This window comes from Macaca nemestrina, chromosome 20, assembly GCF_043159975.1.
Source record: "Macaca nemestrina isolate mMacNem1 chromosome 20, mMacNem.hap1, whole genome shotgun sequence".
Taxonomy (NCBI): Eukaryota; Metazoa; Chordata; class Mammalia; order Primates; family Cercopithecidae; genus Macaca; species Macaca nemestrina.
The window spans coordinates 45,440,247-45,454,112 of record NC_092144.1 but is presented as its reverse complement, the minus strand read 5'-3'; the positions used below and the strand labels follow the sequence as shown (position 1 = coordinate 45,454,112).

At 50.4% G+C, this 13,866-nt stretch overlaps 1 protein-coding gene and 1 pseudogene across 6 annotated transcripts in view; one reads left to right on the top strand and one right to left on the bottom strand.

Moving 5' to 3' along the window:
• Positions 1 to 13,866, bottom strand: part of LOC105495641 (WD repeat domain 62) — a 53,129-nt gene that overhangs the window by 13,548 nt on the left and 25,715 nt on the right. For all 6 annotated transcript variants that reach the window (XR_011617468.1, XM_071086405.1, XM_071086401.1 and 3 more), the window contains exons 10-18: positions 10,820 to 10,957; positions 9,138 to 9,316; positions 7,638 to 7,729; positions 5,817 to 5,942; positions 3,285 to 3,352; positions 3,084 to 3,205; positions 1,867 to 1,942; positions 1,053 to 1,164; positions 886 to 949 (exon numbers count right to left, since the gene is read on the bottom strand). Coding sequence is in view for 5 of the 6 variants with exons in the window: in XM_071086405.1 (XP_070942506.1) it covers positions 886 to 949; positions 1,053 to 1,164; positions 1,867 to 1,942; positions 3,084 to 3,205; positions 3,285 to 3,352; positions 5,817 to 5,942; positions 7,638 to 7,729; positions 9,138 to 9,316; positions 10,820 to 10,957 (977 nt within the window). In the remaining variant the exon portion in view is untranslated. The remainder of the gene's footprint in view (positions 1 to 885; positions 950 to 1,052; positions 1,165 to 1,866; positions 1,943 to 3,083; positions 3,206 to 3,284; positions 3,353 to 5,816; positions 5,943 to 7,637; positions 7,730 to 9,137; positions 9,317 to 10,819; positions 10,958 to 13,866) is intronic.
• Positions 12,304 to 12,690, top strand: LOC139360171 (large ribosomal subunit protein eL37 pseudogene; annotated as a pseudogene).

Genomic DNA, 13,866 nt, shown 5'->3' with positions numbered 1-13,866 from the left:
ATCTCATTCATTTCTCACCATACAATTTTCTTTTTTTTTTTTTTTGAGAGTCTTGCCCTGTTACCCAGGCTAGGGTGCAGTGGCGCGATCTCCGCTTACTGCAACTTCTGCCTCCCAGGTTCAAGTCATTCTCATGCCTCAGCCTCCTGAGTAGCTGGGACTACAGGCGCCTGCCACCATGCACAGCTAATTTTTGTAGTTTTAGTAGAGACATAATTTCTCTATGTGGACCAGGCTGGTCTTGAACTCCTGACCTCAGGTGATCCACCCGCCTAGGTCTCCCAAAGTGCTGGGATTACAGGCGTGAGCCACCACGCCTGGCCTCATCACACCATTTTTAAGGTAAACGGTGTTGTCTTTTACAGGGGAGCAAACTGAGGCTCAGGGTAAATAAGCTGTTCAAGGTGACATGAAAGTAAGTGACAGGCCTGGGATTTGTTTCTTCTTTTTAGGTTTTTATTTTTTTTTTTGAGACAGGTCTCGCTCTGTCACCCAGGCTGGAGTGCACTGGCGTGATCTGTGCTCCCTGCAACCTCTACCTACCAGGTTCAAGCCATCTTCCCCCTCCTGAGTAGCTGGGACTACAGTTGTACATGACCACACCCAGCTAATTTTTTGTAGAGATGGGGTTTTGCTATGTTGCCCAGGCTGGTCTTGAACTCCTGAGCTCAAGTGATCCACCCGCCTCAGCCTCCCAAAGTGCTGGGGTTATAGGTGTGAGCCATCATGCCCAGCTTAGAGCTGGGATTTGAACTCAAGGCTAGGTGTGACACCAAGACTCCCACAGTCCAAACTGGGCAGCTCAGAAATGCTTTCTACACAGGCAGGCTGAGAACAGTGCTCATGGTATCTGAGCCACAACTCTCCCAACGGTCCATGTCCTACCTGTCTCCAGATACTGTGATCAAGTGATGACAGTCATAGGTGAACTTCATGCTAGTAATAATTTCTGCAAACAAAGCAAAGAGGCTGCACTTGCCTTCGGAGTCAGAGGCTGGGGGTGGGGGTGGTGGGGCGGTGAGGAGGCCTCCCAAGCAGAGAGGTAGACCCACCTGAATGGCCAAACATCTTGGCAATGCACTCGCCCGAGTAGAAGTCAATCACTGAGATGCTTTTGTCAGAGCAGCTGGTGGCCAGGAATGTGCCTGAGGGGTCCACATGGACCTGCCAGGAAAGGGACCCACATGTCACTCCAGCTGCCTGCTTCTTCCTTATGAGGAGGCCTGGGCCCCTCCCTCCCCCATGGTGGATGTTTAGCACATGGGACCCTGGCAGGGCAGGAGCTCCTGCTCCCATTCAACAGGTGAAGAAATTAACAACCACCTCAGCAGTAACAACAGTAGCCAGGCCCTGAGCTAAGCACTGAACGTCAGCAAACTGAACTCCTCCAGAGAACAAGTCTATGAGCCAAGCTGTCTATGTGCATTTTACAGGGGATGATGAAACAGGCTCAAGAGATGATGCTTGCCCAAGGTCACACAGTCAGCCTGAGGCAGAGCCTGAATCCATAACTGTCCTAGACCAGAGGCTCTGAGAAGGTCCCCCCTTGTCCTGAGTGACCCATGGCTGGTGTGGGCAAGCCAAGAGGGGAGTCCATGCCTCTGATTCTTCCCATTATACCCTGCTGCCACTCAAAATGGAACCCACTTAGATGCCCCGCTTGGGGAAGGGCTCTGTAAATAAAGGAAACGCAGCTAGGGTCACCCTCCCCACCCTCTCGCAAGCATCCTTGTTTAACCACGCCTGAGAAGGTGCTGGCCAGCGCGGTGCACTGAGGAAGGACCAAGGCCACAGGTCTCAGGTGTGGGCCATCACAATAGGTGGCCCATCAGGGCAGCAGACAGACGGGGGTCTCCAACTCCTTACCTTCAGCAAGGACCCTTCGTCACCCTGGGAGCCCTTGTAGCACTTCTTCTGCTTCCCGTTCACAGTGTTGTAGACTCTGGGGAAGTGGGGGTGTGTTGTGACCAACAGGGCCCCGCCTACCCCACCACCTCATCCTCTGGGTCCTGCTGTCCTCCCCTCCCCTGGAAGCCCCCTGCTACCTCTTGTCCCCATCTGATGCCTAGACTGAAACTGAAACCCCATCTCAAGCTGAGGTTGTGTCCTGGGGTACCCACTGAGTTAATGCCCATCTCCCCCACACACTGCAAGCTCAGTGCTTGGCACTGAATGAGAAGGAACTGGAAAAGGGGTACAGAGCCTCTCTGCACTGCTTTGCCCCCTGCACACTCCCTCTCTGCCTCCCCCTGGCTCACTCCTCCACATCCTCCCCAGGCTCAGGTGTCTCTTCCTCCAGGAAGTCCTGCTTGATCCCCAGGTGGGGTCAGGTGTCTCTGCAGGGCCCCTGGGCTCCCCCATCTCTGACCACTCTGTCACTGTCTGTGGCTGTGAGGTGGCCATGTCCCCTCTGCTGGACTGTGAGCTCCATGAAGGAGGGCCTGGGGCTATCCTGGCCACTGCCATGATCCCAGCACCATCCAGCCCAGTTAGGTCCTCAGGGAATACAGGTGAATGAAGGAGTATATATGCCACATCAGCACCTTAGTCATCCCACACAGGCTCTAGGGAGAGCCAGAAGGAAGCCCTCTGCTGACCTGGAGGCCAGGCCTGGGAGAGCCCAGCTTCTAAGAAATACTTGCTGGTGGCCAGGCGTGGTGGCTCACGCCTGTAATCCCAGCACTTTGGGAGGCTGAGGTGGGCGAATACCTGAGGTCAGGAGTTCGAGACCAGCCTGACCAACATGGCGAAACCTCGTCTCTACTAAAAATACAAAAATTAGCTAGTCATGGTGGCGGAAGCCTGTAATTCCAACTACTTGGGAGGCTGAGGCAGGAGAATCACTTGAACCCAAGAGGCAGAGGTTGCAGTGAGCTAAGATGGCACCACTGCACTCCAGCCTGGGCAACAGAGCAAGACTGCCTCAAAAAACGAACAAACAAACAAAAAACCCAAGAAGGAACACCTGCTGGGTCTCTCGATCCCCTCCCAGCTTCTTGGGAACCAGAGGAACAGAGGGAAAAAAACAGACAGCCTAGGACAAGGCAGACCAGGCCAGCTAAGGGTCCAGGGTCACCCCTTACCTCACATTGCGGTCCTGGCAGGCCACGGCCACGTACTTCTGGGTGATGTCAATGTCCATGTCATACAAGGTGGTTTTCTCTGCTACGTGGTGGGTACGGACAAAGTGTAGTCCATCTGAACCCTGGCAGGGCCGGCACGACCTTCACAGAATGCCCCAATAACCCCCCACCCCAGCCCCCAAGGAGGCCATGCCACCCTACCCGCTGGGCACTGCGAAAGTAGATGCTCTTGTCGGCCCCACAGCTGATCATCTGGATGTCTCTGTTGCCTGGGGGAGGAGGACGCTGTGTGTTAGACAGGGCTGGGCCACATGGGCAGGGGACCCTAGCTGGGGAACTCCACTGCAAGAGCCATCAACCAACTGTGCTGGGATCAAGGAAGGCTTCCTGGAAGTGGTGAGGTGGGTGCTGGGTCTGGGTGGGACTCTCAAGATATGAGCTGTGTGTGTGAGGGGGCACAGGTGGAGCTGTGGGCAAGGCAGGCTCTGCAGAGCAAGGGCATATAGAGAAACAAAGGCTGGGGACAAAGAAGGGACACCCTCTCCAGTCTGGGATTGAGATAGGTGACTTCAGCAGCAGAGTAGAGGCAGGACTGTAGCAGGGACCAGTGGAGACAGGCTGGGAGGCTCGTGCCATCAAGATCAATTGCAAGATCCACACGAGCCTTGGGCCAGGCCCCATGCATGTGGCTGGTCTTTCTGAATGCTCACCACCCATCCCACTGGACAAGTGTGAACACAGAGGTTCACAGAGTCCTTGTCCCAAGGCACACAGAGGACGGGGCAGGACTGAACCCAGGCATTCTCTGGTGCCAGGGTCAAAGATGTTAAACACCTCTCTGAACCTGGGCCTCCCCTTTGAGCCTCAGCTTCCTGTCCGTACAAGGGGTATGGTGACAGTCCCTTCCCTGGAGAGTGGTGTGAAGCCCTTGGAACAGGGACTGCCACATGGTAAGCACTAGACACAGTCTTGCTTTTATTATTCTCATTTCTTTTTTTTTGAGGTAGAGTCTTGTTCTGTTGCCCAGGCTGGAGTATAATGCCGTGATCTCGGCTCACTGCAACCTCCACCTCCTAGGTTCAAGCAATTCTCCTGCCTCAGCCTCCCAAGTAGCTGGGATTACAGGCACGTGCCACCACACCTGGTTAATTTTTGCATTTTTAGTAGAGACAGGGCTTCACCATGTTTGTCAGGCTGGTCTTGAACTCCTGATCTTGTGATCTGCCCACCTCAGCCTCCCAAAGATTATAGGCATGAGTCATCGCCCCCTACTGTCTCATTTCTTTATAGAATAACAGTTTGGTGAGGATGAAGCAACAGAACAAATATAAAACTCTTAGAGTCTCGGCACATCAGACATGCTCCTTCATGACAGGACATTTGAGAGGGTCCAGGCCTGACATACAAGTATTAGATGTTGCTCAAGGAGGAGTCGTTGGCTTACAGAAGGGAGTGAGCCCCATATAAGCGAGGAAGCGTAACCTGGGAGGGACCCAGAGAAGGCCTGCAAGCCTCTGGTAATGTTCTGCTTTTTAACCTGCATGTGGTGAATCTAAGTACCGTATTTAACAATATTACGACCACGAGCAATTAGAACAGTCTCTGCTATCAACAATGTCCCAGTTCAAACCTTGCTCCTAAGAACTGTGAAGTGGATACTCGCTGGCTTTTTTTTTTTTTTTTTTTGAGACAGAGTCTTGCTCTGTCACCTAGGCTGGAGTGCAGTGGCACAATTTTGGCTCACTGCAACCTTGGCCTCCCGGGTTCAGGCTATTCTCCTGCCTCAGCCTCCCAAGTAGCTGGGATTACAGGCGTACGCCACCATGCCCAGTTACTTTTTTTTGAATTTTTAGTAGAGACGGGGTTTCATTATGTTGGCCAGGCTGGTCTCAAACTCCTGGCCTCAGGTGATTTGCCCGCCTCAGCCTTCGAAAGTGCTGGGATGACAAGTGTGAGCCACCACATCTGGCCTATAGTCTTCTTCCTCTTTTTTTTTTTTTTTTTTTTGAGACAAAGTCTCGCATTGGCTCCCAAGCTGGAGTGCAATCACTGGCGCAATCTCAGTTCTCTGCAAGCTCTGCCTCCCAGATTCACGTAATTCTCCTGCCTCAGCCTCCTGAGTAGCTGAGATTACAGGCGCACACCACCATGCCTGGCTAATTTTTTTGTATTTTTAGTAGAGACGGGGTTTCACTATGTTGGCCAGACTAGTCTCAAACTCCTGACCTCATGATCTACCTGCCTTGGCCTCCCAAAGTGCTGAGATTACAGGCGTGAGCCATGGCACCTGGTCATTATTCTTTTTTTTTTTTTTTGAGACGGGGTCTCACTCTGTTGCCTAGACTGGAGTGCAGTTGTATGAACTGAGCTCACTGCAGCCTGCACCTCCCAGGTTCAAGGAATTCTCCCACCTCAGCCACCTGAGTAGCTGGGATTACAGAAACACCACCACATCCAGCAAATTTTTATATTTTTAGTCGAGACGGGATTTCACCATGTTGTCTAGGCTGGTCCCGAACTCCTGACCTCAGGTAATCTACCTTCCTCGGCCTCCCAAAGTGTTGGAATTACAGGCGTGAGCCGCTGCACCCGGCTCCAGCCATTATTCTTTATACTATACACAGATACTGTATTCACTTGTTTGGATATATATTTTACAGGAGAGTTGAAGAATGAATCCTTTTTTAGCAGGGTAGCTAGCAAGGCGCAGGGAGCGGGAAGGAAGGGGCTCACCAGCGAACTTGATGGCAGTGATGGAGGAGGAGTGGTCATCCAGCGTCTGCTCCAGGTTGTAGTTCTTCTCCACGTTCAGCACATGGATCAGCCGGTCCCGACTGGCTGAGGCCAGCAAGGTCAGCCCTGTGAGAGGAGAGAATAAGACTGGTTCCTGAAGGCTGTGTGGGTGCCCTGACCTCCCAGAAGGGCAGTGTGACCAAGCTGCCCAGTTCTCGGAGAAGGGGTCTTTGGTTCTTCAACTGTAGCCAATTTGGCCCAAGCCTGGCAAGGGCCACTCCCTCAGCTCTGTGTGGTCTTTCTCAGAGTCCCCACACCCTGGCATTTCACCTCCTCACCACCAGCTCAGGAGGATGAATCTCGATAGGCGCATGGACGCTCCTCCAGGGACATCCACAGCAGACACTCCAGCAGAGCCCAGTGCTCTTGCCTGCTGGGTCCGACTCCTTGGCATGCTGGGTAAAGCCCTGGCAACCTCTCAGCCTCTTCCAAAACCAATGTCCTCTCACCCTCTGAGGTCTGGCTACTTGGGCCTTGTTCAGGTCCTATTGACTGCCTGTGGCCAGACTCCCATCTGCCACCAGCCTTCCCTACTCTGGTCACTTGCTATGTCTGAGGCCTAACAACATGATCTGAGGCAGAGGGGAGATCAGGAGAGGCGAACCGAGTGAAGAGATGTTTAAAGACAAGTTGGTAGGGCACACAGCATGGGGGATGGGAGATCGAAAGAAGAGCACGGGCAAAATCACATCAAGATATAACTCCACCATCTCCATAACTCCCAAAGTGCTGGGATTACAGGCATGAGCCACCGTGCCTAGCCGAGAAAAAATCTTGAGGAGCCGGGCGCGGTGGTTCACACTTGTAATCCCAGCATTTTGGGAGGCCAAAGCGGGTGGATCACCTGAGGTTAGGAGTTCGAGACCAGCCTGGCTAATATGGTGAAACCCCATCTCTACTAAAAATACAAAAATTAGCCGGTGTGGAGGGGGCGTGCCTGTAATCCCAGCTACTCTCGAGAGGCTGAGGCAGGAGAATCACTTGAACCTGGGAGGCGGAAGTTGCAGTGAGCCAAGATCATGCCATTGCTCTCCAGCCTGGGTGACAGAGCAAGACTCTTGTCCCAAAAAAAAAAAAGCCGGGTGTGGTTGCTCATGCCTGTAATCCCAGCACTTTGGGAGGCCAAGGCAGGCAGATCACCTGAGGTCAGGAGTTTGAGACCAGCCTGGCCAACATGGTGCTGAAACCCCATCTCTACTAAAAATACAAAAATTGGCCAGGCATGGTGGCAGGTGCTTGTAATCCCAGCTACTTGGGAGACTGAGGCATGAGAATCACTTGAACCGGGAGGTGGAGGTTGCAGTCAGCAGAGATGGCGCCACTCCCCTCTAGCCTGGACAGAGTCCATCTCAAAAAAAAAAAAAAAAAAAAAAAAGAGGAATTTGGGTGAAGCCTATAGGGTGTTCATTATAATATTCTCCCAATATTTCTATAGGCTTCAAACTTTTTGAAAATAATGCCTAACAATCAATCTATCTTCTTCAGTAGAAGATGAGCTCATTCACAATTCACTCATTCACACATCCACCCCTTTGGCTTGGGTGCTGGCACCAGCAGCAGGCAAGTCAAGCTGAGTCCTGCCTGCAAGTGTCTTGTGTTCTGGAGTTCCAGCCACTCTGGTCTCAGGGTCCAGCTACAGGGGCCCTTACCGAACACAAGACTCCCAGCTGTCATCCACAGACACTAACTACCCCTTTCTGTGGCCTTGCCGGGGGGTTGCCTCCCTGCCAGACCCCCATTCCACTCCTGCTGTGGGCTCACCTGTCTCTGGCTTGGAGTACTCCAGGCACAGCACCTCAGCATCATGGGCCTCCACCTTGACCAGCTCGTCCATGAAGTGCAGCTCGTGGATCCTGGGAGACACACACCACCCGCTGAAGCCCCAGACCCCAGCCCCATGCACTCTGCCACTTCTAGAACAGGTCAGAATGGCCAGGCCGGCAACACGAGAACCCCTTATCATGGCTAAATACTCTAGAGATGTACAATCACTTTTCTCATTTAGAAACCTGCCATCGTAAAGGGAGCTGTGTTGAGACAGGGAGCACCTCAGCAGGCAGCAGTCCCTTGTGGTGCATGCGCCAGAACATAGCCCCAGGGATCTAGGACAGTCCTCTAGGGTGACAGGCGTTTACACAGGGCTGCATCAGAGGTGGTTCCTGGGGTGGGGCAGGGGCCAGGGATTAGGGGCCAGAGGTCATAGTCCAGGATAGGAGCTATGGATGAGAACATCTGATTCCAGTCTCATTGTTAAGAGTTTCAAATCTAGACCTTCCTCATTCTCCTCAAATGAAATCAGTCATCAAGTCATCCCAGCTTCTCCATTCTACCTGCGTGATCTTAGTCCAGACACCTTGTGCCAATAACATCACTTACATCAGAGGGTCAGTGAGAGGATTAAATCAGTTAACGCAGTGCTCAGGCCTGCGTCCAGCAAGGGGGAAGAGCACTATCCCCATGTTAGCTCTTGGTACCGTTGTGCCCCTCTGGACAGCGCCATGTCAATGTGAGCAGCTCACTGACACACTGAGCTGGCCTCATACAGTGACTGGTATCAAAACAGGTGCCAATATTTAAATATTATAGAATTTCACAGAAAAAAAATCAGCACTTTCTGCTCTTCTTGACAACAGGAAGATGTGATAACTTGTAGCCTACTCTCCTGGGGCTGCCTGGTGGCTGCTGCCCCTTTATGTCCCCTCTAGCTCCCCCCAACTCTCTTCCATTCCCTAGTGGCTCCAGCACCCAAGTGGTCAGAGCAGTCATTTGTCATCTTAAACCTGGTCCCAGAGACAGGGCCTATGTCCCACTAGCACCTACTGGGTTGGTAACATCTTGCCAAACTTCAACAGGGCACATAAGCAGCCTGAACTCTCAGCTACCCCACCCTCTTAGCCCCTCTCCCAGGGCCACCAGGACCCTCCTCCAGCTGGCATCTTTGCTGACAGTTCAGCATTGGTACCATGTGGCTGGTGAAAGTGTCACTCTGCCCTAGAGTCATGTGAGCTTGCCTGTGCACTCTGTAGGCAAAGTCTGCACACCCTAGCTGCTGAGGTCCTGGTAGTCACCCTGCTCTCAGCCCTTCTGGAAGCCTCTTCCGAGCTTAAGTTCCCAATGGGGGCTGTTTATGGGATTACTATTCACAGCCCCTCATTCCCAATGGGCAGCAGGAGGTGCCAAGGCCAGGGCTCCTGCCCACTGCCCTGAGAATCCGAGCTGGAGCTGGGAGGTGTACACTGGACACTGCCAGGGCCCACTTGCCTCAAATTTCCACTTCGGTCGCCTGAAGCCAAATGCTGGCCATCAGGACTGACCTGCATGACCCGCACCCCGGCTTTCACGTCCATGGGCGTCCCATTCTCACTCCCCCGGTCTGGGAAGTGTGACATGTCCTGCAGGTGCTGGATGTCATTCTCCACGTACACGACCTTCAGCAGGGTCTGCAGGAAGGACAGGGCTGAGGTCAGCACCACAAGCAGCTCAGAAGCACCTCTGAAATCGTGTCCCTCCATAGCCAGTCTCTTCTTCGTTAGTAATACAACCCTAATTTTGAGCTGGGAGTTTCACCAATCAGAATAATTATTTCCTTGCCTCCCCTGCAGCTAGATAAGAATATGTGAATAAATTCTGAACAATTAAACATAAAGCAAGCACGTATTCTTCTGCTGTCTTTTCTCCATCCTGCAGCCTGGAACTCGGATATGATAGCAGGAGTCCCCACAGCCACACTGGGTCATGAGGACATAGCCTACTCCCTCAAATGACAGAGTAGAGAGCTGGAAGGCCCTTGGATCCCTAAGGGCTTCCTGCAGAACGTCTAAACTGGTTACCTCCAGACTACTTTTATGAATCAGAAACCTAACTTTCACCTCTTGAGTTTTTCTATTGTGTGCAGTCAAAAACAGCATGTATATCACAGGTACAGAGGAGATGATAGTAGCACTGGGTGGGGAATGAGGGGAGTAATAAAAGTGTACCTGTGGGGCACCTGCTACAGCCTCCTGCATCAAGGGTCTTTTTAGTTCCAATCGCACTGGCCTCTTTCAGGTTTTCCAATTCACCCAGCTGTTTTCCACTCCAGGGCCTTCATACAGGCTATTCCCTAAGTATAGACTCTCTCCCCTTCCCTCTTTACTCTTCCCAATCTCAACTTAGCTGTCCCTTCCGTGGGAAACTGCTCTGGATGTCCCAGATAAGTTCACATGCTGCTGCTCTATGTCCTACTAGCACCCTGCACATTTTCCTTCATGGTGCTTGTTGCACTTGTGATTGTGCTTAACGTGGATGGTTGTCAGTTCACTGCCTGCCCTCACTAGATTGTGTGTGCCACAGGGCAGAAAAGTCTTAGTCGCTCTTGTGTCCCTAGCATGTAGCAAAGCACGTGGCATGGACCTTAATAAGCGTCTGCAGAATAAATGAATGCATGACTCAGGTCTCAGCTCCCCAGAGACGCCCTCTCACTGGCCTCACAATACTAACCAAAATTTCTTCAGCAAACTCTTCTTCCCAGCCTCCCATCATGGCTCTCGCCAGCATTCTGCCTGCACCCCGCTGAGGCCTCACTGTGTGGCAGCCAATGGACAGGGGGAGCCCCGGAATGGCCTGGCTCATTAGGTGCTCTCCCAGGGAATTCCATCTGAAGACTTAGGAAGCAATTTCACCTCTGCTGGGTGTGTTGGGCTGCTGGGAGTGGCCATATCCACACATCTGCAGAGCAGGAGCCAACTGGCAAAGAATCAGAGAGGATAGACTGTGCCACCTCAGAGAGGGAGCAGGAGAAAGAGAAACAAGAGGAAGCGATGCAGAGAGGGACTTGCCTTGGTTACCGGCTCTTGCCCTAGTGGAACCTAACATTTCGGGTCCATCAGACTCCTTCCTGCTCCTACATTCAAGCTTACAGTATTGTTCCTCCCGAAAGATGGTTCACAAAGGAAGCCACTCACATTGCTGAAGATGTTTTTCTGCCAGTGAGAATCAGGGCTGCTGTCCAAGTTCCAGAAGCGAATGGTGTTGTCTGAAGAACAAGTCAGAAAGGATCCTGACGGCAAACAAGCTCTCTGGTCTTCAAACTCAGGATACACCTACAGTTCCCAGAGGACAAGGCAAAGGATGACTCAATGACAGCACTATGACTTACTGTTGCATTTTCATGGGAAAAAAAAAAAAGTAAGTTAAAGATAAACAGGTATCCTGCAATACTTTCTATGCTAAAAATAAACAAGGGAAAAAAAGGATACAAAATGTTACCATATGTCTATGTCCCACCTTCAGCCTAGGCCTTAATACATACCCTCAAATAAACTTTCAAGGGAAATGTGGAACTCAAACATCACTAAACACAAAAGAAAACAATTTACCATGAGCAAGAAGTAGCACAAGCAACAGAGTCTAGCAAGACTTCAAATACTGAAATTATTAAATCAAGGGAAGTGGTGCATGCCTGTAGTCCCAACTACTTGGGAGGCTGAGGCAGGAGGATTACTTGAGACCAGCAGTTCAAGTCCAGTCTGGCCAACATATGAGACTGTGTCTCCAAACAAACAAACAGACAGACAAACCAAAAACAAAATAAAAAACCCAAATTGAAATTATCAGACAGAATACAAAATAACTATGATCAATATGTTTGACGAACTAAAAGATAATTTTGACAAGATTAAAAGTATGCAGCCAACCAGAAATTATAAAGATTAACCAAGCAGGGCTGAAAAAGAACCAAACAGAACTGCTTCTAGAAATGAATAATAAAAACATATAGGCCAGGCGCAGTGACTCATGCCTGTAATCCCAGCACTTTGGGAGGCCGAGGCGGGCAGATCCCCTGAGGTCAGGAGGTCGAGACCAGCTCTCCAGACGCTAGCTTCCCCAGCGTCTCTACTAAACCCCATATCTACTAAAAATACAAAATTAGCTGGGCATGGTGGTACATGCCTGTAATCCCAGCTACTCGGGAGGCTGAGGCAGGAGAATTGCTTGAAACTAGGAGGTGGAGGTTGCAGTGAACCGAGATCGTGCCATTGCACTCCAGCCTGGGCAACAAGAGTGAAGCTCCGTCTCAAAAAAATAAAAATAAAAAAATAAAAAATAGGCCAGGCACGGTGGCTCATGCCTGTAATCCCAGCACTTTGGGAGGCCAAGGTGGGCAGATCACGAGGTCAGGAGATCAAGACCATCCTGACTTAACACGGTGAAACTCTGTCTCTACTAAAAAAAAAAAAATACAAAAAATTAGCTGGGCGTGGTGGCGGGCGCCTGTAGTCCCAGCTACTCAGGAGGCTGAGGCAGGAGAATGTTGTGAACCCAGGAGGCGAAGCTTGCAGTGAGTCAAGATCATGCCACTGCACTCCAGCCTGGGCAGCAGAGCGAGACTCCGTCTCAAAAACAAACAAATAAATAAATAAAAATAAAAACATATTAAAAACCAAAGATTAGCTCTCTGGTCTCGCCTGCAGAAGCGAGATGACGAAGGGAACGTCATCGTTTGGAAAGCGTCGCAATAAGACGCACACATTGTGCCGCCGCTGTGGCTCTAAGGCCTACCACCTTCAGAAGTCGACCTGTGGCAAATGTGGCTACCCTGCCAAGTGCAAGAGAAAGTATAACTGGAGTGCCAAGGCTAAAAGACGAAATACCACCGGAACTGGTCGAATGAGGCACCTAAAAATTGTATACCGCAGATTCAGGCATGGATTCCGTGAAGGAACAACAACTAAACCCAAGAGGGCAGCTGTTGCAGCATCTAGTTCATCTTAAGAATGTCAACGATTAGTCATGCAATAAATGTTCTGGTTTTAAAAAATACAAAAAACAAAACAAAACAAAACAAAACAAAAAAAACCCCCAAAATTAGATATAATTGAGGAGAAAATTAAGTGAACTGAAAGACAGAACTAAAGATGTTTAGAATGAAGCTGAGAAGGACAAAGAGCCACCATATAAAGAGATCTCAAAATATGGAAGATTGAGAACTGGGAAGACGATAGTAGCGGCATTAATTTTTTTAATTTCCCAAAATCTCGACATAAGAGAAACATCAACCAGATGGCAAAACCCAAACCTACAGACAACATTTATAGCAAAACTCAGTGACAAAATACTCCCATAACCGCCAAAATACAAGTGAGTGGGACAAACCACTACTAGTCACAAGACCTACATATCAGCATGCATGTGGGAGACAGAGAAGCAATGAGGCATCTGACAGACCCAGCAACAGGATAATTCCAAAGTAGCCAACAGGTGTTCACTGGAAAGCACACTGGGCCAAACCGGACAGCAGCTGAAACTGGGAGGGTTTCATCCGCCCCAGCAGCAGTTGAGTGTAAGGGGTAAGGCCTAAAGGGACTGGAGAAGATCCTGTGAACTCTCAAAACTGAGCTGCCAGGGCTCCCTTTCAGGACAAAGCCCCACACTGAAGAGAAACTGCTGAGAGTAGAAACAAAACTGATCAATCACAACAGGGACAGGAGAAATAAAGTAAACAGGAGATTCAGATTAAAGGAAAGACATAACAGATAAAGAGGACCACAAAAAGGAACTATCAGAAAGCAGGCTGCCATATTTTAACACAGAAAAATAACAGAAGCCTATAATCCCAGCACTTTGGGAGGCTGAGGCAGGAGGATTGCTTGAGCCCAAGTTTGAGACAAGCCTGGGCAGCATAGTGAGACCCCATCTCTATCAAAACTAAAAAATTAGCCAGGCATGGTAGTGCATGCCTGAGGTCCCAGCTACTCGGGAGGCTGAGGCAGGAGGATTGCTTGTGCCTACGAGGTTGAGGCTTCAGTGAGCTGTGATCATGCCACTGCACTCCAGCCTAGGCAAGAGTGAGACTCTTTCTCGAAAACAAACAAAACAAAACAAAACAAAACATGCCACTCCACCCCCATTAAAAAACAGAAGACAGAGTTCTCTCTTGTGAAGTTGGAAAATCTGTCCTGAAGCACACCAAATTCTTTTTTTTTTTTTTTTTGAGACGGAGTCTCACTCT